The sequence below is a fragment of the Nansenia antarctica genome, assembly GCF_963989245.1.
Source record: "Nansenia antarctica genome assembly, chromosome: 1".
In the NCBI taxonomy this organism is placed as follows: domain Eukaryota; kingdom Metazoa; phylum Chordata; class Actinopteri; order Argentiniformes; family Microstomatidae; genus Nansenia; species Nansenia antarctica.
Window position 1 is genome coordinate 87269353 of NC_137674.1, and position 24422 is coordinate 87293774.

At 44.3% G+C, this 24422-nt stretch overlaps 1 protein-coding gene across 1 annotated transcript in view; it reads left to right on the forward strand.

The window, feature by feature from the left end:
• The first annotated feature begins 424 nt into the window (after positions 1–424).
• strn (striatin, calmodulin binding protein) overlaps positions 425–24422 on the forward strand; it is a 70678-nt gene continuing 46680 nt past the window's right edge. The window contains exon 1 of the mRNA XM_080549132.1: positions 425–755. Coding sequence (XP_080405258.1) covers positions 528–755 — 228 coding nt within the window. The 5' untranslated portion in view covers positions 425–527. The remainder of the gene's footprint in view (positions 756–24422) is intronic.

A 24422-nucleotide genomic window follows, 5' to 3' on the forward strand; every position in this document is an offset into this window, starting at 1 on the left:
GCGGGTTGGGCTGGATAAATAGCATTTAGGCGATATCAAAATGTCAGTGAAGCCTGAAAGTTACAAAATGTGTGAAATTAAAACACACAACACCCTAGTAGCTACATACAATGTGCAGGGTTTTTATTTTATTTTACAGACATCATTGGCGACAGACATACTAGTTTAGGGGGGCAGGAGATAGTTGAGCACCTTGCCCAATAGCAATCACCGCTTTTCTGACAATACAGGTTTTTGGGCTGGTGGGTTTGTTTTTGCTGGATTTAGCGGCTCTTTTTTTATTTAATTTTTTTACTGTGATCAGGCTGGAAATCGTCAATCTCATCTGGCAACCCTGTCCATTCCCCCGGAGCGTAGGAAGAGAAGCGTCGTCGACAGACAGCCTCTGCCCTTCCGATATCACGTCTGTCTGTCCTGTGTTGCGAAGAAGAAGAAGAAGAAGAAGAACCTCACGACAAATCAACGACACACACACGAAACAAGAAAGTAAACGGAATAAAATAAAGCAGATTTAACCGAGCCCGGCCATGGACGAACAGGCAGGGCCCGGGGTGTTCTTCAACAACAACAACAACAACCCGGTGGTTCTTTCACCCGGGGGGGGGAGAGGAGGAGGACCGCTGGCCGAGGGCGACGCAGGGGAGGCGGGCAGGGCGCAGTACAGCATCCCGGGGATCCTGCACTTCCTGCAACACGAGTGGGCCCGCTTCGAGGTGGAGAGGGCGCAGTGGGAGGTGGAGAGAGCCGAACTACAGGTTTGCATTAAGTCTTTTTATAGTATTAGTATGTTTATAGTGTCCTTTGGGTGTTATAAGCGTAGTTCGACGCTAGTCAGTTCAAACCGCTACTAGCTATGCGTTCACACACATCGTTTGTTGAAGTTAGCTTTTTTTTTTGCCAGCTAAACCTAGTTGAGTTGAGCCCCACAGTGCCCCCTACTGTTTTGCTCGTTCATTCCTAGGGGTTTGCGTTCGTGATATCGCTCCGAGAGCGCCGGAGCGCACGTTGGGGTCCGACGTCATAAAGGGAGCGAGTGATTTGATTGGGCGAGAGGCGTTCCGTGAGTGCTGATCCGATTTTCCAGAGCGAGTTGACGAACTGGTCGCTGTTAGCGCGCTGATGTGCTGCTACTACTAGGCTTAGCACCACCCTTTCTTGCGACTGGAAAGACTGAAAGGAACATAATGGTACTGGTTTCACAGACAAGACTTAAACCTTAAACCCGAGACTATAAAAGCATCTTCAATGGAGATTTTTTTGACATGAAAGTGTGATTTTAGTCAAGGACTAGGCTTGTTATTAAGCCTTGTTTGTGAAACCGGTTTTCCCTAACTATGAGTTGGATGGTAGTGATCTAGATACAGATACAGTAGCTTGTTATAGTTGACATCATTCGAGGTCTCATTATATGGAGAAGATATCAGTAATGACCACAGGACAGTTTCCTGACAGTAATCTGATGGATTGGCTCCTGGTTTGTGTACTGCTCCCATGCTATTGTCCATCTGAAGATGGTGGGAGAGTAGAACAATGTGGAGGGAACACACACATTTCCTTTACAGGGAGAAATGTTCCATTTTCCTGGGATGTTAGGCTAGTCCTTCGCATAGTTAGCCCTGTGCTTGCTGTGACCGTGGTTCAGCTGGCTCTGTCATTTGCAGAATGTCGTCTGTGATAGTCAATGTAGGGCTGTGTTTGTGCCTTCTGTACGTACACAATAGGTTGTTGGTCTGTCTTTCTATGACACTGGCTTTATTTATATAGGGCGACTGGTGGCTGTGGCGCACGAAGTAGAGTCGCCGTCTAATGATCACATGGTTGGCAGATCAGCGGTTCGACCCCCGGCTGGCCACATGTCGAAGTGTCCTTGGGCAAGACACTGAACCCCAAAATTGCAGGGTCTCTCTCTATCTGTAGTCGGTACGCCTTATAGAAGACCCTCTACCATACAGTAGAGTAGATTGACTAAAGCTTAGAATCCAGGCCTAGATATTATCGGGTAGCAGGTTCTTTAGCAGGGTTTCTATCTGTAGTCGGTACGCCGTACAGAAGACCCTCTACCATACAGTAGAGTAGATTGACTAAAGCTTAGAATCCAGGCCTGGATATTATCGGGTAGCAGGTTTTTAGCAGGGTCTCTCTCTATCTGTAGTCGGTACGCCGTACAGAAGACCCTTACGCCTGACTGCTGAGAGTGACATCACCCTGCCTGTTCTGCTGACCCAGAGCTCCTGGTGATTTGCCCTCTGGTCAAAATATTTCAGCGGTTAGTTAAGGGCGAGAGTGTGTTACTGTTATCAAGAGAGGGAGGTGTTTGTTTTCTTTTTGGAGTTTGAGTCTGTCATCCCCTGGAGAAAGAGAAGAGAGGTTTTTGTCGTAAATAGCTTGTTGTAAAAATATCCCTTGTGTGGGAGGGGAGAGTGGGAATGAAATCACAGGATCTAGAGAGACAACAGTGGCCTACTTTATCCACTAAACACTTTATATGCATACAGTAACATACATCTATAGCTTTATATGCATACAGTAACAGACATCTATAGCTTTATATGCATACAGTAACATTACATCTATAGCTTTATTATATGCATACAGTAACATTACATCTATAGCTTTATATGCATACAGTAGAGATCTATAGCTTTATATGCATACAGTAGAGATCTATAGCTTTATATGCATACAGTAGAGATATTTAGCTTTATATGCATACAGTAGAGATCTATAGCTTTACATGCATACAGTTAGCCAGAGATCTATAGCTTTATATGCATACAGTAGAGATCTATAGCTTTATATGCATACAGTAGAGATATATAGCTTTATATGCATACAGTAGAGATCTATAGCTTTATATGCATACAGTAGAGATCTATAGCTTTATATGCGTACAGTAACAGACATCTAGAGAGATAATATTACCCTTTTTCTTGACTGAGTCGAACCAAAAGTATAAGTGGCAGCATAGTTTGGTACAGGTCGGCCTAAAATAAGAAAATAACAGGCAGCAGTTTGACTGCTTGTCTTCTGGTGAGGTAGATGTTCTGGTGAGGTAGATGTTCTGGTGAGGTAGGTATTGTATTGTCAATAGTGAAGATGACAGTTGGCCTATGATGACAGTTAGCCTATGGTGACAGTTAGCCTATGATGACAGTTAGCCTATGATGACAGTTAGCCTATGATGCCAGTTAGCCTATGATGCCAGTTAGCCTACGATGACAGTTAGCCTATGATGCCAGTTAGCCTACGATGACAGTTAGCCTATGATGCCAGTTAGCCTACGATGACAGTTAGCCTATGATGCCAGTTAGCCTACGATGACAGTTAGCCTATGGTGACAGTTAGCCTATGATGACAGTTAGCCTATGATGACAGTTAGCCTACGATGACAGTTAGCCTACGATGACAGTTAGCCTACGATGACAGTTAGCCTACGATGACAGTTAGCCTATGATGACAGTTAGCCTACGATGACAGTTAGCCTATGGTGACAGTTAGCCTATGATGAGAGTTAGCCTACTATGGTGACAGTTAGCCTATGATGCCAGTTAGCCTACGATGACAGTTAGCCTATGGTGACAGTTAGCCTATGATGACAGTAGCCTATGATGACAGTTAGCCTACGATGACAGTTAGCCTACGATGACAGTTAGCCTATGATGACAGTTAGCCTACGATGACAGTTAGCCTATGGTGACAGTTAGCCTATGATGAGAGTTAGCCTATGGTGACAGTTAGCCTATGATGACAGTTAGCCTATGGTGACAGTTAGCCTATGATGAGAGTTAGCTTATAATGACAGTTAGCCTATGATGACAGTTAGCCTATGATGAGAGTTAGCCTATGGTGACCGTTAGCCTATGATGACAGTTAGCCTATGGTGACAGTTAGCCTATGGTGACAGTTAGCCTATGATGACAGTTAGCCTATGGTGACAGTTAGCCTATGATGAGAGTTAGCTTATAATGACAGTTAGCCTATGGTGACAGTTCAGTGTTTCCTCCAGGATATTTCCCATTAGTGGCGGGGCTGTCATCTTTCGCGCGCGTGGTGCGACACCAATCGTGGTGATTTTAGAGGCAATAGATTATTGTTGCCCCGCGCATATTGCTATGAATAGTTCGAAGCTAGGTGCTTGCACGTTAGGTGCGAGAATGCTCGGTTAACCCATTAGCGGGAACATTATATTTGTTTCACAAAATAGGCTGGTTTAATTGACCATGAACACCAGAGACAGACATTACGAATGTTCATTTAAAATACTCTATACTGAGCACTGGTATAAGAACATGAACCAGAGAACAGCAGTAAATGCAATAACCCACAGTCGTCGCTGATGATGTTGCATTTTCGATTAGGATAAGGGATTAAAGGCACCGGCGACGGACTAAAAGAGAAATCCGTTTACCGGCTTTTTACACGCACATGAGTTGTTGTAAGACTCATAAATGTTTCATTTCCACGGCAAAACAAACAATACACAACGAGGGTTTAGTACTACCACCGCATGATACAGCTGCATGTCATAAACTCGTGTAGAACAGCTGAGGAGTCTGAATATGTTTTCAACAAGGCAACAACTCTGCTTCTCACTCCAATTTTAAACTCTGAGAGCGCTGGAGCGCACACTGGGCCCGACGTCATAGAGAAACCGAGTCATTTGATTGGACGAGAGGCATTCCACGAGTGCTGATCGGATTTCCTGAGTGAATTTACGAACGCAGCCAGTTTTGAAAGCGCGTCGCCTCGCGCCGCGTGCCTGTTGTGAGATTCAGTCTCGATTGCAGTGCGAACACAAACGACGAGGTTAATTGCACCATTGTAACATATTGTAAATAACTACCCCTAAATCGTAACGAAATGTTGGTCTGGAAGCGGCCTAAATCTAGCTTCAATCTGCTTTTTTTCTGTTCTCCGGTCATAATAACTCGCTGCCTTTCTGCGCAGCCTGAATCAAAGTGGACTGTCTGAATGGTGGCGGAGGAAATTCTTTGGTGGCGGCCCGCCACGAATAAATGCATATAGAGGAAACACTGCAGTTAGCCTATGATGACAGTTAGCCTATGGTGACAGTTAGCCTATGATGAGAGTTAGCTTATAATGACAGTTAGCCTATAATGACAGTTAGCCTACGATGACAGTTAGCCTATGGTGACAGTTAGCCTATGATGAGAGTTAGCCTATGGCGACAGTTAGCCTATGATGACAGTTAGCCTATGGTGACAGTTAGCCTATGATGAGAGTTAGCTTATAATGACAGATAGCCTATGGTGACAGTTAGCCTATGATGAGAGTTAGCTTATGATGACAGTTAGCCCAGTTAGCATCTGCTTTGCTTTCTGTCTCCCCCTGTGTGTGACATACATTTGCATATTATTTGCCTCAATCGAAAGTAGATGTCATGTTAGTTGCGGTCATCATATATCCTAGTCCTCAAATCACAAGCTCTGGTAATGTTTATTATGCAAATTGTATTTGGATTTATTTACAATGCATGGTTTCACTAGCCTAACTGTAGCCTAGTATATGTTACTGTTAAGCTGTGCCTCTCAGATGCAAGTGTCTGGCCTGAGCCTTTGTCACAGCAAGGACACTTGCTATTTCTGTTCTCTCTCTCTCTTGAGAGAGAGAGAGAGAGAGAGAGAGAGAGAGAGAGAGAGAGAGAGAGAGAGAGAGAGAGAGAGAGAGAGAGAGAGAGAGAGAGAGAGAGAGAGAGAGAGAGAGAGAGAGAGAGAGAGAGAGAGAGAGAGAGAGAGAGAGAGAGAGAGAGAGAGAGAGAGAGAGAGAGAGAGAGAGAGAGAGAGAGAGAGAGAGAGAGAGAGAGAGAGAGAGAGAGAGAGAGACTGAGGCCATGGGTATGTTGCGTAGTAGGTGTATTGTACAGTAGTACAGAAGCCCTATAACAGAGTTCTGTTGGAGGTAGTTGCCAGACAGGCCCTATAGCTTCCTGCTGTTGTGAAGCACTATCAGCATTGCAGCACAGAGCTCTTGTGGTAAAGCATGAGTGAGTGAAACTGAATCACCTGATTGGGTGGTTTGTTTGTGGCGCCAAAACCATGAGCGCTTCTTGTTGTCCTCCTTTATTCTTTCTCTTTCTTTCCTGTCTTTCTTCTGCTCCTGTCATCTAACCACCAGGTACGCATGCAGCCTGTGTTTTCACTGTGTTTGCACTCACACAAAGTGTTGTAAAGTGTTGCAAAGTGTTGCCTACTCACTCATGTTAATTCAGTAGTTATTTTTTCTGAGTGTGTCAGATTATTTTTATTTTTTATTGGACAGATGCAGTGAAGACAGACAGGAAAGTAAGGAGAAGAAGGGAGAGAGAGAGGGCATGTCAGCAGGGCATGGGCCGGATTCAAACCCATGCCAACATGGACTGTAGACCGCGGTGCTAGACCACTGGACCACCCCAGGCCATGGTGCTAGACCACTGGACCCCCCCAGGCCATGGTACTAGACCACTGGACCACCCCAGGCCATGGTGCTAGACCACTGGGCCCCCCCAGGCCATGGTGCTAGACCACTGGACCACCCCAGGCCATGGTACTGGTGCTAGACCACTGGACCACCCAAGGCCATGGTGCTAGACCACTGGACCACCCCAGGCCATGGTGCTAGACCACTGGACCACCCCAGGCCATGGTGCTAGACCACTGGACCACCCCAGGCCATGGTGCTAGACCACTGGAGTACTGGACCACCCCAGGCCACGGTGCTAGACCACTGGACCACCCCAGGACATGGTGCTAGACCACTGGACCGCCCCAGGCCATGGTGCTAGACCACTGGACCACCCCAGGCCATGGTGCTAGACCACTGGACCACCCCAGGCCATGGTGCTAGACCACTGGACCACCCCAGGTCATGGTGCTAGACCACTGGACCACCCCAGGCCACATTCACTGTTATTGTTGTTGACGTGCAAGACTAGTAGTAGCCTATCGTGCTGCCTTTATGACTTAGAATAGGTCGATGTCTAGGGTTTAGTTAGCCTATTAGGCTAATTAATATGCACTGCTAACAGTGTGTGGGAAGAATGTTTCGCTGATTAGAAACTCAGATCTCATGCTGTTCCCGTGTTGTGTCTGGTGTGACTCCTGTGTGGTGAACCATGAAATAAAATAGGTCAACATTTTATGTCATGTTTGCTATCGTTAGCCTCATAGCATAATTGTCATATTTGGGCCAAATGTAGATATCTGCCTAACTCTTACTCTCCCTAACACTGCTGATTCACTGTGCATTATTGCCTATGCCATCAGCCTATCAGAATGCTTGTTGTTACATTCCAAAATCACTATGATCTGCCCAAGTCATCTCTATGAAATTGGGCATTTTTGACACTACATACAAAGATGGCTTGGCTAACCACAAGTGAAGCATGACTTGTCAGACCAGTTAATTATGCTACGAGGCTAACGATATGCTTCCTCTGTAGCAGGTAGGACCCTACTATATGAAGTAACAGGAAGAAGCTCATTTAAATGAAAGGAAACTGACACAGTGTTTCCTCCAGGAATTTGTACAATGGTGGCGGGTAGCGTTGACCGCGCGCTCGCGATTTTTTCCGCGTGCACGCGCATGAAACGCGCACGCGCGCTCAAAACAACGACGTAATTTCAGCCAAAACTCGAGGATGGCCAAAAAAAATAAAATGTTTTCCCGTACTTCTCCCGTGTGTCTCTTATTGTCTGTGTCTGCATGTTTTTCCAGCATGTAATTCCGTTGTCAATAAAAAATTCGTCTCCCCTTCTTTTCATTATCATTATGGAGGCTTTATGGTTGTTGTAACTATTATGGGAAGCGGTTGACACAGTAGCCGCTTTTCGTGTACGCTGCAGTGGATCCCTTCACAACGCAGAAGAAAGAGGAGAGAGAAAACATTGTCAATGTGCAGGGAAGAATCATGTATCAGCAGGGTTCAACAGTAACCAAACAGTGCCTGGGGCAAGTAAAAAAATTCGCCGGGTTTGTTTGCGCGAGCCCGAAGACGCTGCTGGATCCTGGATCTGTTTACCTGTGTGCAGGAAGAAAAACAGACGGACAGTGCTGTCCCAAACGACTATTTTTCTAACGATTAATCTAGCGATTATTTTATAGATTATTCGATTAGTCTAACGACTAATTTATCGATAAGTCTAACGATAATTTTTGTACTGTAAAAAAAAAAAAAAAAAAAAGACGTATTTGTCTCCACCTCACTGCTATGTTTAGCCAACTTGAATGCCAACATGGCCATTTAGAAGTCTGTCCATCACCACAACACATAGCTAGCTAACGTTACTCTCGCTGCTATGTTATGATTAGCTAAATTGATGCTAACGTAGCATGCGAGCTACGAGCTAGATAACGTACAGTAGGTGCTCGCACCACAATGACAATAGGCTACCGTAGCTAGCCAGCTACATAGCTAACGTTACTAACACCAGAAGACAAGACATACGAACTGTGGTGAGCTACATTGCTTGTGTAACATTAGCTAGTAGCTATCCATTTTTCACTCATACACTTAATTGTCTCGCCTGGTAAAATAAAGGTTTAAAAAAAAAAAAAAAATCACCATTTTGTTTATTTACGACTAACCGACGCATATTACGCTAACCGACGTATTGACGTAGTCGATGACGTCGACGACGTCGAATAATCGTAACAGCCCTACAGACGGAGCAGGCGCCAGACCAGACTAGATGATTGTGGAGTGAAGAGATTATTAAAGCGTACGCGATGCGACGGGTGATCGACAAGCACGTACACTTTCATAATATCTTCACTCCACGATCATCTAGTCTGGTCTGGCGCCTGCTCCGTGTTCTTCCTGCACACCGATGCACAGATCCAGGATCCAGCACCGTCGTCGCGCATATTGTAACATTTGAAGTAGTTTGTAGACTACACGCAGCCTAGATGTATTCGACCAATCACAAAACAGTTTTGCAAGCGCGTCGCTTCGCGCTTGTGGGTGTGTCTAGCGCTGTGAAGGTCTGAAAAGCGGCCTATTTTTTTTTTTTTTTTTTGAGAAATCTGAATGGTGGCGGAGGAAATTCCATCGTGGCGGCCCGCCACGATGAAATGCATGTAGAGGAAACACTGTGACATTTATGAACAATGAAAAGTTTGAACGGGCTAAGAGCCTTAATGAAGGGTGGTGTTTCTCACTGTCCTCTCTGTTCCACTTTCTAGTTCCTCCCATCAGTCTCTCTTTAACACTAGAACAGCCGTGAGGTGTTAAACAGCACCAGTGAGTACAAAAAAAAATCTACCTTTGCACTCGATCAAATTTCAGGACCCTCCTTTCATGACTTTTCCTAGATATGTGCGTTCTACCACCCAGCATCTTTACATTTTCAAAATCGAGTTAGTATAAAGCGATTTTGCAGTATTTCTGTGTGTGTCTGTGTATTTGCCTTGGGCAGCCTTTCTCCAAGGCTGCAATTCTCTTTTATATCAGCAGAGGTAGCAAGGGGGCACACACTGTGCTCAACCTTCAGGCTTCAGTGCTGAATTAGATACAGTGGATGAGACTGATATTTGTAACATAATGTGTTTATATATAGGCTATATATAGCAATAGTGATACATAAGATATGTATATGTACAGACAGTTATGAAAATGATAAACTGTACAGTATGACTTTTACAATCCCTTCAGATTTGTTGGAGCTGAGGTTTTTTTTTCACCCAAGTTCCATGCAATAGTGATAAGATATTATGATATGTGTAGCCTATGTACAGTTATGAATGATACACTGCACAGTATGTACCTATCAAGCTGTGTGGTATTACATAGGTACCACAGCAAAGTAGTTCATCAACAAATATTATATAACAAACGGATATTTATAATATTGTATATAATGTCTTTTTTGATGATTATGCCTGTACAGCGCTGTCAATTTTCAAATAATGCTATAGGCTATATATATATATATATATATATCTACCCTCCCTCCACCCCCACCCAGAGAGCTTTGGACTGTCTGGATATGAACACTTGATCTCTGCACTTTATATTTATATTAATTATGACTCTTGCACTTTGATGTTGGTTTGCACTGTCTTGTCCTGTCTTGCACCTATCCTGCTGTAAACCGTGCTCCATTGTTCCAAACCAAATTCCTAACATGTTTACATGTCATGGCAATAAAAGTCTTCTGATTCTGATTCTGATTCTGATATGAATGTTCAGTTGTGATATGAAGTAGCCAACAATTCTCATGTCGACCATGATAATAATAGGCTACAACAGGGTTGTACATAGATATACGCAGATTCATATTTGGATAGTTGATTTTGGCACCATTGTATAGTAGCCAATTGCAGAGAGTATACATTATTTTGTTTGTTTACTGCACATTATAAATGAAATGAAAATAGCTGTTGTGAAAAGTGAAAATGAAGTGTGTTCATGTTGCAGTGAAATCTATTTACATAGATATATCAGATGTGATATTTCTACTACAAACGAACACAGAGAGACAGATAATTCAAGTAACATTTTTATTTACTTGCAATGTTCACGTCAATTCTTCCAAGTAAAAAGTATGGTAATTAATATGAACACCAATATATATTTAAAAAAAGTAGAAAGTGAATAGGAGGTCGCCGGAGCGCTCAGCGTGGGCGCTGTCAGGTAGACAGGGCAGGAGAGGCATCAGGCCTGGCCATGGGACAGTCAGCATCCCCAGCACACCGTTGCTTTTTTTCACCCAAGTTCCATGCAATAGTGATAAGATATTATGATATGTGTAGCCTATGTACAGTTATGAATGATACACTGCACAGTATGTACCTATCAAGCTGTGTGGTATTACATAGGTACCACAGCAAAGTAGTTCATCAACAAATATTATATAACAAACGGATATTTATAATATTGTATATAATGTCTTTTTTGATGATTATGCCTGTACAGCGCTGTCAATTTTCAAATAATGCTATAGGCTATATATATATATATATCTACCCTCCCTCCACCCCCACCCAGAGAGCTTTGGACTGTCTGGATATGAACACTTGATCTCTGCACTTTATATTTATATTAATTATGACTCTTGCACTTTGATGTTGGTTTGCACTGTCTTGTCCTGTGGGACCGATGTATGATATGGCAGAGGTGTGGTGTGTATCAGTCTGTCTCGTTCCAGCGAGTCAACTCGTGTTGACTCAATAAGACATGCGCTTGATGGGGGGAGTGTTGATGGCTGTCGATCGTTTCCGATCAATGAACAAAGACATCGGGTTTCCCCCGCTCCACAACGTTTCAACGGTGTGTTTCTGTAACCATTTTCTCCTCCTTGTTGCATAAAACAAATTTAGACCACTATATAAATATAGACCACTATTTATAAATAATAATCCACAGATCTCTTTTGACATCACAACAATGTCAACACAATCACAACAGAATCTTATTTTATCCAACCAGGTTTTATATTTTGATTATGACATCATGTCTTTCAACATTGTCACACTTTTCATTACACACATTAGCGGCATCAAAAATGATGTGCTGGGCGTGCGAGGGAGCGTGCTTATTCTGGCAGATTGTGAAATATTAAAACCAATAACATTCTGAATGATTTATCATTCTGTACTCTTTCTCTCCTTTCTTTCATGTATTTTCTTTTCTTTTTCTCAATTAGTAGTCTCCTAATCTCGCTACAGTTTGAGCGAGACTGTAACTGTCATTGTTTGAATGAATGAATGAATGGTCTTTATTTGTCATTGATATAGTACAGGTACCAAACAACGAAATTTGGGAGGGGGGGCTCCCCTGGTGCTAGGAAACTAGGTGCTAGGAACTGGTGCTATAACTGTGTTCATGTTATAATGTTTAGTGAACGAACAATTGTTAGGTGTTTGCCACAAATCGGAATTATCTTGCCGTGAAATGTGTACATCAAATAACATGATGTCGGCGATCTACTAGAACTGCGGGACGACTGCAATGTAGGCTACCATATATATCTGCCATATCATACCGTTTTATATTGAAAAATATGATGGTAAATAAATACATGTGGGACCGATGTATGATATGGCAGAGGTGTGGTGTGTATCAGTCTGTCTCGTTCCAGCGAGTCAACTCGTGTTGACTCAATAAGACATGCGCTTGATGGGGGGAGTGTTGATGGCTGTCGATCGTTTCCGATCAATGAACAAAGACATCGGGTTTCCCCCGCTCCACAACGTTTCAACGGTGTGTTTCTGTAACCATTTTCTCCTCCTTGTTGCATAAAACAAATTTAGACCACTATATAAATATAGACCACTATTTATAAATAATAATCCACAGATCTCTTTTGACATCACAACAATGTCAACACAATCACAACAGAATCTTATTTTATCCAACCAGGTTTTATATTTTGATTATGACATCATGTCTTTCAACATTGTCACACTTTTCATTACACACATTAGCGGCATCAAAAATGATGTGCTGGGCGTGCGAGGGAGCGTGCTTATTCTGGCAGATTGTGAAATATTAAAACCAATAACATTCTGAATGATTTATCATTCTGTACTCTTTCTCTCCTTTCTTTCATGTATTTTCTTTTCTTTTTCTCAATTAGTAGTCTCCTAATCTCGCTACAGTTTGAGCGAGACTGTAACTGTCATTGTTTGAATGAATGAATGAATGGTCTTTATTTGTCATTGATATAGTACAGGTACCAAACAACGAAATTTGGGAGGGGGGGCTCCCCTGGTGCTAGGAAACTAGGTGCTAGGAACTGGTGCTATAACTGTGTTCATGTTATAATGTTTAGTGAACGAACAATTGTTAGGTGTTTGCCACAAATCGGAATTATCTTGCCGTGAAATGTGTACATCAAATAACATGATGTCGGCGATCTACTAGAACTGCGGGACGACTGCAATGTAGGCTACCATATATATCTGCCATATCATACCGTTTTATATTGAAAAATATGATGGTAAATAAATACATGTGGGACCGATGTATGATATGGCAGAGGTGTGGTGTGTATCAGTCTGTCTCGTTCCAGCGAGTCAACTCGTGTTGACTCAATAAGACATGCGCTTGATGGGGGGAGTGTTGATGGCTGTCGATCGTTTCCGATCAATGAACAAAGACATCGGGTTTCCCCCGCTCCACCACGTTTCAACGGTGTGTTTCTGTAACCATTTTCTCCTCCTTGTTGCATAAAACAAATTTAGACCACTATATAAATATAGACCACTATTTATAAATAATAATCCACAGATCTCTTTTGACATCACAACAATGTCAACACAATCACAACAGAATCTTATTTTATCCAACCAGGTTTTATATTTTGATTATGACATCATGTCTTTCAACATTGTCACACTTTTCATTACACACATTAGCGGCATCAAAAATGATGTGCTGGGCGTGCGAGGGAGCGTGCTTATTCTGGCAGATTGTGAAATATTAAAACCAATAACATTCTGAATGATTTATCATTCTGTACTCTTTCTCTCCTTTCTTTCATGTATTTTCTTTTCTTTTTCTCAATTAGTAGTCTCCTAATCTCGCTACAGTTTGAGCGAGACTGTAACTGTCATTGTTTGAATGAATGAATGAATGGTCTTTATTTGTCATTGATATAGTACAGGTACCAAACAACGAAATTTGGGAGGGGGGGCTCCCCTGGTGCTAGGAAACTAGGTGCTAGGAACTGGTGCTATAACTGTGTTCATGTTATAATGTTTAGTGAACGAACAATTGTTAGGTGTTTGCCACAAATCGGAATTATCTTGCCGTGAAATGTGTACATCAAATAACATGATGTCGGCGATCTACTAGAACTGCGGGACGACTGCAATGTAGGCTACCATATATATCTGCCATATCATACCGTTTTATATTGAAAAATATGATGGTAAATAAATACATGTGGGACCGATGTATGATATGGCAGAGGTGTGGTGTGTATCAGTCTGTCTCGTTCCAGCGAGTCAACTCGTGTTGACTCAATAAGACATGCGCTTGATGGGGGGAGTGTTGATGGCTGTCGATCGTTTCCGATCAATGAACAAAGACATCGGGTTCCCCCGCAGTCACAGTGCTACATGAAAATATCTAGCCACACACCACATAGCATACCTCCGCCCTATATGTATTTATCATCATATTTCTCAATATAAAACGGAGGTACGATATATGGCAGATATATGTATGGTATATTATGGCAGTTTCTGGCGCCTGTCCCGTTCTGTTGTTCAAAGAATATAATATAAAACGCATCACTGCACTGCTGTCTGTCCTGTGTTGTTTTGTTTGCATTGCATTTTAGCACAGTGCGCCGATTAGATAGAAGATGTTCTACAGAGGGTGATGTAACCCCTCCCTCCCCTCCCTTCCCACACCCCTCCCCTGCTGTTGTGTCTCGATACCTGGTCAACACAGCTTGTACGAATATTATATAACGAACGGATATTTATAATAGACCTACAGTATATAATGTATTATTGTTTTTTCTGAGCAGTCCCACTCAGAATTTTTCATTTTATTCGACAGATCTAGTGAAGTCGCGTTGTGCATTGCACTATTACACTATTTATAGCGCTGTAAATTTTCAAATAATGCAATAGGATATATATATGAATTTACAGAAACATATCATCATGAATGGAAACACGCAAGAGCGTGTATTTGACAAATAAAGTGTGCGTGTGTTGTGGTCCATCCAGGCAGGAGAGAGAGTTGGGGGCAGCCAAGCGGGTTTCAAAGACGGCTCTCCCGCTTACTAAGCTTACAGCAGTCGCAGGCTTGTGCATCTATGTGAAGCTCATAATTATAATAACACAATATTGCAATATTTATTACTATTATTTGTTTTATTATAATAATCAACCATCATTCATTAGTAGCCTAATGAAAACTCCTGCAGTCCGGATCAATCTCCTCTCCACTTTACCGTGCATGCACGCGCTCCTGTGAGATCATTCAAGTTTAAAGTATTTGTCATTATACCAAATACAATTATATAATGTAATCAAAATAAAAAGAATGAACATATTCAGCCATTCCATATAATAACATATATTATAGCAGTTGCAGGGGCAGACAGGCTGACGTTACCGGCGAATTTCACGACAAATAAACAGACTTTATCACTGTGAAGCTCATAATTATGATAACACAATATTGCAATATTTATTACTATTCTTTTTTAATAATGATAATCAATCATCATTCATTAGTAGCCTAATGAAAACTCCTGCAGTCCGGATCAATCTCCTCTCCACTTTACCGTGCATGCACGCGCTCCTGTGAGATCATTCAAGTTTCAAGTATTTGTCATTATACCAAATACAATTATATAATGTAATCAAAATAAAAAGAATGAACATATTCAGCCATTCCATATAATAACATATAATATAGCAGTTGCAGGGGCAGACAGGCTGACGTTACCGGCGAATTTCACAACAAATAAACAGACTTTATCACTGTGAAGCTCATAATTATGATAACACAATATTGCAATATTTATTACTTTTCTTTTTTAATAATGATAATCAACTTTCATTCATTAGTAAAGCTCCCGCAGTCACAATCAATCTCCTCTCCATATATATAATTTCCCCACTTCTCTGCTTCTCTGCGCATAGGAACTTTATATGCATTTTTAGAGGTAGCCTAGTGATCTTGTCATTTTCTCTTCTTGTGTGACATCGCCATCCAGCGATCTTTGTGCGTCAGTTCACACTCTCCCATTGTGAAGAGTGGTCGTGTGATTCGACACCTCGTCGCGCTAAAAGTAGGTAAAAAAACGTCGCTGTCCTAGTGTTAATGACCAGGGTCACCTCACACCTTTAATGACCAGGGTCACCTCACACCTTTAATGACCAGGGTCACCTCACACCTATTTAGTCATCCTGTCACTAGTGTGTTCTTCCTTTTATACCAAAATCTTGTGGAGAGGACAGCGATCCAAACCAGGAGAGTGCAGAGCCAGAGATGCCCAGTTCTGAGAGGGTGGAGAGAAGGATCAGGTGGTTTACTCTGTCGAAGGCAGCAGACAGGTCCAGGAGTATGAGAACAGAACAGAGGAGAGGGAGGAAGCTTGAGCAGAGTGGAGGGCCTCCGTGACAGCAAGGAGAGCAGTCTCAGTAGAGTGCCCAGCCTTAAAACCGGATTAGGGGGGTCAAAGAGGTTGTTCTGAAGGAGATAGTGAGACAGGTGGTTAGATACAGAGCATTCAATGGTTTTAGATAAGAAGGAGAGAAGGGATACCGGTTTGTAATTGTGGACAGAAGACGGGTCAAGGGTTGGTTTCTTGAAAGGAGGTTTGACTCTGGCTGTCTTGAAGGCAGCCAGGACAGATCCTGTGGATAGGGAGGAGTTGATTTACGGTGGTAAAGAAAGGAAGGAGGTCATTGGAAATTGGAGAAGAGGGGAGGGGATGGGATCGAGAGGGCAGGTGGTTGGCCCGCTTAGATGTGATCAGTTTTAGAATATAAAGAGAAGGGGAAAAAGATGATAAGGCGAGGAGAGACTGAGTGTAGTACAGAGGGTCTGTTAGCGGGGTGGGGTGTTAGCAGTGTTGGTGCGAAGTGGAGAGAAAGAGCTGCTAATGTCATCAACTTTTTCAAGTAGGTGACAAAGTCATGCGCAGACAGAGAAGAGGGAGGAGGAGGTGGGTTGAGGAGTGTGGAAAACGTGGAGAACAATTTCCTAGGGTTAGAGGCAGAGGGTTGTGTTTTGGAACGGTAGTCGGACGCTTTAGCAGCTGAGGCAGAGTAGGTGTGTTTGCGGAGGAGAGAGAGATAAGACTTTAGGTCAGCAGGGAGGCTGGTTTCTCTTCATCTTCTCAGCTGCCCTGAGCTCTATTCTACAAGCTTGTAACGTTTCAGAGAGACAGGGAGTGCGTGGAGAGGATTGTGCTGGCTTCAGGGTCAGTGGACAGAGGGAGTCGAAGGATGAGGGGGCGGCTGTGGCGCAGGAGGTAGAGCCGCTGTCTAATGATCGCAAAGTTGGCAGATTGGCGGTTCGAGCCCCGGCTGGCCACATGTCGAAGTGTCCTTGGGCAAGACACTGAACCCCAAATTGCTCCCAATGAGAGGGCCGGCGCCTTGCGTGAATGAGAGGCCGTTGTAAAGCGCTTTGGAATAAGGCGCTATATAAGTCAGTCCATTTACCATTTGAGGGGAAGGGAGAAGGATACAACGTGAATGTCAGAAACTAGAAGAGGGGTAACAGTAAGGTCAGAGGTATGAAGAGGGGTAACAGTAAAGTCAGATGTATGAAGAGGGGTAACAGTGAGGTTGGAGGTATGGGAGGATCTGGTGAAGACAAGGTCGAGCTGATCGCCTGCCTCACGAGTCGGAGGAGAGCGGGTCAGGGTGAGGTCGAAGGAGAGGAGAAGGTCAAGTACTCCAGATGGGAGAAGCCTCTCTGACTGGATGTGGAAGTCACCCAGTCGTGCGTATGTGTCGTCATCAAAACCAAAACAAGCAGACGAGCTCATATAACTCCTATTTTAGAGACTCTACACTGGCTTCCTGTTAAGTTCAGAATAGATTCCAAGATCCTTCTGCTTGTTTATAAAGCTCTCACTGGCACAGCACCAGAATATCTGAAAGACCTTTTGCTGAGCATATCAGCCCAATAGAGCTCTCAGGTCTTCTGACGCTGGTTTTCTCTATGTACCACATGTACAAAAGAAGAGATTTGGTGAGGCTGCATTCTCATTTTATGCACCCAGATTGTGTCTCACTGCCAGTTTACATTAGGGATGCAACCTCAGCACATATGTTCAAGTCAAGACTAAAAACCCATCTTTTTAATATTGCCTTTAAATGACTAAATAATTACATGGTGATTATATAATTATTAAAGCACTTTGAGCTGCAACATTTGCAGGAAAAGCGCTATACAAGTAAAAGTTGTTATTATTATTATTATTATTATTATTATCAGGGAAGGAGCTGAGAAGGACATCCGTCTCTTATAGTGAGGGCGAAGAATACATGGGTAGAAGACAAGCAGGACTAAGTTGGACACTCCTGTATCTGAGTAGCACATGAACACAGTTAGTGTTATTGTCACTTGTTTGGATAAAGGTTTGCTTGTTTGCCTGTCAGTGGAGCATCAGTCTGAATGTGATTATGGGCCGAGCCACATGTTGGTGTGGCACAGCTGTAAACAGACGTCAGATGACCAGGATATTCTGTTTTCCCTCAACATTTACATTTACAAGTTTGCCATTTAGCAGACGCCTTATTCCAAGGCGACTTACACTCAATACATTTGACTAAGCAAGTGAATCATCAATCCACCAGTCGTTGCAGGAGAAATAATCCAGCTCAGGCCCGGGGCCATTGGCAGTCTCTGTGATAGAAGGAACCTTAGCATATAGCCTATTTAACAGGTGCTAAGCGAATTGCAGGTGTGAACGCAGCCTCAGAACACCAGGCCCAGGCCATCAGGCTGTCCAGAAGGTTCCTTCTGAGATGTGAGACTCTAGGTTGTGGTGGGGCTAGCGCATGGTGGGGCTAGCGCATGGTGGCTACAAATCACATTAGCAGCATACAAGTTAAGTGTGTTTATGTTTAATTAGCAGAGTAGGTAGCATAGCAGGCTGGTGGTGACGTGAGCTCTGATCAGCACGGCCCTCCTTAGGCCTGATGGACGAGGCTGCGTACAGCTTTACTTGTGTGCTGCTGAATGGTAAATGGACTGCACTTCTATAGTGCCTTATTTGCTGCTCCAATGCTGCTCTCTGTCTGTCTGTCTGTCTGTCTGTCTGACTGGCTCTGTTTGGGCAATCCCTCTAACTGGGGATCTCTCTGCCAGAACTGTCCGTCTGTCCATCTGTCCATCTGACAGTCAGTCAGTCAGTCAGTCAGCCATCATGTGACACCAAGAGAAGGTCCCTGGTGACCTGGGTAATAAAGTAGACTGGGGGGGTGAGAGGGTAATAAGTAGACTGGGGGGGTGAGAGGGTAATAAAGTAGACTGGGGGGGGTGAGAGGGTGTTCATGTCCAATGAGTTATCTGAACTACAGTCATCTTAAACTTCTACTTCATATCCCAGAATCCCCTGCACGTTCTGGTATCACCATCCCTCAGTGGATGTAGTGTACAACATACACGTCCAAGCTGCATTTCTGTTCCTCTTTGTGTGTGTGTGTGTTAGGGCTGTTACGATTCGTCGACGTAATCGACTACGTCAATACGTCGACTTGCGTAATGTGCGTCGGTGCGTCGTAAATTTCTCTATTATTATTTTTTTATTTTTTTATAAGCAAAAAAATAAGCAAAAAAATAAAAAGCAAAAATGAAATGGCCTTATCACAGCAGTACGTCTGCAATGAACGAGCACCTCAAGCGAAAGCATCCTGGAGCTCTTTGTGAAGACAGCCGCAAGATAGCACCACCGTAAGTCACCGTTGTATTTCTGTTCACTTTTCCGGCCGTGTATGAGTGAAAAATGGATAGCTACTAGCTAATGTTACACAAGCAATGTAGCTCACCACAGTTTGTATGTCTTGTCTTCTGGTGTTAGTAACGTTAGCTATGTAGCTGGCTAGCTACGGTAGCCTATTGTCATTGTGGTGCTCGCACCTACTGTACGTTATCTAGCTCGTAGCTCGCATGCTACGTTAGCATCAATTTAGCTAATCATAACATAGCAGCGAGAGTAACGTTAGCTAGCTATGTAGCTACTAGCTAGCTATGTGTTGTGGTGATGGACAGACTTCTAAATGGCCATGTTGGCATTCAAGTTGGCTAAACATAGCAGTGAGGTGGAAATTAAGGGGCCTACACATGATAATATTATTATTATTATTTTATTTTTTTATCGAACAGTAAAAAAAGTATCGTTAAATTAGTCGTTAGACTAATCGGCGAACAGAAAAAATAATCGCTAGATTAATCGTTAGAAAAATAGTCGTTTGGGACAGCCCTAGTGTGTGTGTGTGTGTGGCTGCTCCTCATCTCAAAGTGGCAGAGAGAGAGAGATAATAAAGACTAGGGATGCACGATATTATCGGCACCGATATTTATCGGCCCGATAATGGGACATTAATGTTTATCGGTATTTATCGGTTTTATAAAATTTAGCCGATATTTAACCGATATTATGAAGCCGGAAATATTTCTGTTTCCGGTTTCCGCGCTCTGCTTCCGGTTTCCGCACTCAGGCACGCAGTTTGTTTTGACAAGACGCGAGCGAAACATGCCTTCCCCGGTGTGGACATTCTTCACAGTTTCTGAGGCAGATATTGCGTTTGCAAAAGTTCGGAGAGGAGGGCAAAGGTCTACGAGTTACAACACAACGACACATCTTGTAGCGGGTAGATAGTAATATCCCTCCCCTGGCCCCTCTGTTTTCCCTTGATAGCTGACAAGCTAACGGGTGAAGTAGCGAGGCCTGCTAGCAGCTAGCCTACAACCCCTAGCCAGCAATGGCTAACGTTGAGGCTAGCGGACCTAGCACAGCTAGCGGATCCTAGCACAGCCGAGACGTAAATGGCTAGCTGGGACACCCACTCTAAGTGCGCAGCGTGTCTGGGATTAATCCACGCCCAGGCCGCTGTTATCTCTACCGATGAGTGTATCCACTGTGCAGTGTTCCCCAAGAAACTTCTCCGCTGACGGCTAAGTCGCATGGCTAGCCTGTCGGGAGAAGATCCGCTGCCATCACAGTCTAACGCGGACATGTCTCCAGGTTTACCGACACCATGCTGGGCGGACTTAGTGCCACATAGCCCTGACATCGGTTTCCCGGTATTGGATGACAAGGGAATTGACAGCTTTACCGCTGCTCGCTATTGTAATGTTCTTGACAGACACGGACACGACTTTACTGTAGACATGTAGTTTATTTCTGGTTGCTGGCCGCGACCTACGGCAACTCCGTTGGGACACGACGGATACAGAAAGCGAATCACATCAGTGTGTTAGTGTGGTGTAGTGAGACAACACACAGTATGTTACAGCTATGACCCTAGGAGAGACTCGGACAATGATGAGGTCGCACAACGCATCTAATTACTCTTAGGTGAGCCTTTTTTGTTTTCATAAAAGGAGGCCAGATCTTGGCTAAAAAACGCATTGTGCACAGTGTCTATAACAGATTTAGTTTGTTAGAGGAAATAATAAATGAGCATTTGAAGAGTCAGAAGTGTTCTCTTTGTTGTGTTAACAATAGTGATGTAAATTAGATTTGGTGAGATCACTATGGAATATTAAATCATCAATCTTTGCTCACTACATAGCCTTTCTTACCTTCAGGTGTGCATGAACTACAGGTTATCAACTGTGAAATTATATCTGAATGGTCTTTATTGTCATTGATATAGTAGGTACCAAACAACGAAATTTGGGAGGGGGAGCTCCCCTGGGGCTAGGAAAGATAAAATAATAATAATAATATCGGTATCGGTATCGGTTATCGGCCACGAGAAGCGGGTAAATATCGGTATCGGTTGGAAAAAATGCATATCGTGCATCCCTAATAAAGACATGTGCTTCAGTAACAGTCTGGCGTCTAGCCACACCTCCAGTGGTTCTCACCCTTCCTTCTGAGGGCCGGAGAATTCTAGATTATCCGGTCGGTCAGGCTTGGATTGAACCTGGATGGAGCGATAGGATAGGCTCTTCAATTTCATTGGATTTTTAAAAAATTATTATTATTTATTTTTTCTGAGTGGGGCAGTCCCACTCATATTTTTCATTTTATTGACAGATAGAGTAGAGGTTTAGACAGGAAGGATGGGTGAGAGAGAGAGGAGGCATGACATGCAGGACATGTCCCCGGACGGAATTGAACCGGGGACCCTGTGGTTACATGGTCAACGCTTAACCCACTACGCCACCTAAGCGCCCCTTCATTGGATTTTAAACGGTAAACAGACTGACTTATATAGCGCCTTATTTCAAAGCACTTTACTTCTGACACTCTCCTCCTCTCACCTTCTGTCACTCTCCTTCTCTCCTTCTGACACTCTCCTCCTCTCCTTCTGACACTCTCCTCTCTCCTTCTGACACTCTCCTCCTCTCTCCTTCTGACACTCTCCTTCTCTCCTCCTGACACTCTCCTCCTGTCTCCTTCTGACACTCTCCTCCTCTCACCTTCTGACACTCTCCTTCTCTCCTCCTGACACTCTCCTCCTCTCCCCTTCTGACACTCTCCTCCTCTCCCCTTCTGACACTCTCCTCCTCTCCCCTTCTGACACTCTCCTCCTCTCCTTCTGACACTCTCCTCCTCTCCCCTTCTGACACTCTCCTCCTCTCCTTCTGACACTCTCCTCCTCTCCCCTTCTGACACTCTCCTTCTCTCCTTCTGACACTCTCCTCCTCTCCCCTTCTGACACTCTCCTTCTCTCCTCCTGACACTCCTCCTCTCCTTCTGACACTCTCCTCCTCTCACCTTCTGACACTCTCCTCCTCTCCCCTTCTGACACTCTCCTCCTCTCACCTTCTGACACTCTCCTCCTCTCCCCTTCTGACACTCTCCTCCTCTCTCCTTCTGACACTCTCCTTCTCTCCCCTTCTGACACTCTCCTTCTCTCTCCTTCTGACACTCTCCTTCTCTCCTTCTGACACTCTCCTCCTCTCTCCTTCTGACACTCTCCTCCTCTCTCCTTCTGACACTCTCCTTCTCTCCCCTTCTGACACTCTCCTTCTCTCCCCTTCTGACACTCTCCTTCTCTCCTCCTGACACTCTCCTCCTCTCTCCTTCTGACACTCTCCTTCTCTCCCCTTCTAACACTCTCCTCCTCTCCTTTTGACACTCTCCTCCTCTCCCCTTCTGACACTCTCCTCCTCTCCTTCTGACACTCTCCTCCTCTCCTTCTGACACTCCTTCTCTCCTTCTGACACTCTCCTCCTCTCCTTCTGACACTCCTTCTCTCCCCTTCTGACACTCTCCTTCTCTCCTCCTGACACTCTCCTCCTCTCTCCTTCTGACACTCTCCTTCTCTCCCCTTCTGACACTCTCCTTCTCTCCTCCTGACACTCTCCTCCTCTCTCCTTCTGACACTCTCCTTCTCTCCCCTTCTAACACTCTCCTCCTCTCCTTTTGACACTCTCCTCCTCTCCCCTTCTGACACTCTCCTCCTCTCCTTCTGACACTCTCCTCCTCTCCTTCTGACACTCCTTCTCTCCTTCTGACACTCTCCTCCTCTCCTTCTGACACTCCTTCTCTCCTTCTGACACTCTCATTCTCTCCTCCTGACACTCTCCTCCTCTCCTTCTGACACTCTCCTTCTGACACTCTCCTCCTCTCCTTCTGACACTCTCCTTCTCTCCCCTTCTGACACTCTCCTTCTCTCCCCTTCTGACACTCTCCTTCTCTCCCCTTCTGACACTCCTTCTCTCTCCTTCTGACACTCCTCCTCTCCCCTTCTGACACTCTCCTCCTCTCTCCTTCTGACACTCTCCTCCTCTCCTTCTGACACTCTCCTTCTCTCCTTCTGACACTCTCCTCCTCTCTCCTTCTGACACTCTCCTCCTCTCTCCTTCTGACACTCTCCTTCTCTCCTTCTGACACTCTCCTTCTCTCCTTCTGACACTCTCCTCCTCTCTCCTTCTGACACTCTCCTCCTCTCTCTTTCTGACACTCTCCTCCTCTCTCCTTCTGACACTCTCCTCCTCTCTCCTTCTGACACTCTCCTCCTCTCTCCTTCTGACACTCTCCTCCTCTCCCCTTCTCTCCCCTTACACAAAACACAGTTTAATACGTGTCTGTGTAGGATGGCTGCCTTCTCACGACACAGAGCTGCCTGCCCTCCCCAAGTTTTCAAACTTGCACCGATCTGTCAGGGTTGCTGTGCTTACAACAGACGCAACTAAAGAGTGTGTACGGTATGTGTATGTTGTGTGTGGGTGTCGGTGTTTTATTGATCTGAGAACATCCTCTATCATCTAGTTATGTCAGCTTCTAACACCTCCGCAACTTCAACAGGCACTTCTGCGTAACACTGTTGCAGTGTTGGAAGTACAGAGTGAGACCGCGGCCTGGCTGGCTCGCCAAGGCAGTCTGACAATAGAGCTGGAGGCTGCTGGGCTGGCTGGCATTGATTCCTGCAGTCTTGTGATGTCACGACTGTGGAAAGGGCCAAAGGGTCAAAGGTCAGCAGCTGCCACCAGGCTCCTATATTAAAGCTCAGCAGAATCTCACCAGCAAAGGACTTTCTCTGCTCTGAACCCTAACCTCTGCTCCATTGACCTGTTAACTCCCTCCACTCCCTTCATGACTCATGCATGCGTTGACGCAAGACGCTTGCGTCTCTATTTTCTATATCAAATCAAATCAAGTTTTATTTGTATAGCGCATTTCTCACAAGATGCGACTCAATGCGCTTCACATACTGACAGAGACGCAAGCAGGCAAAAGTGAAAACCTGTACACTATAAAGGAAAATTCCCTTGCAGCCCTCTACTCATAGAGCGACTACTACCAGTTTGCCTACCA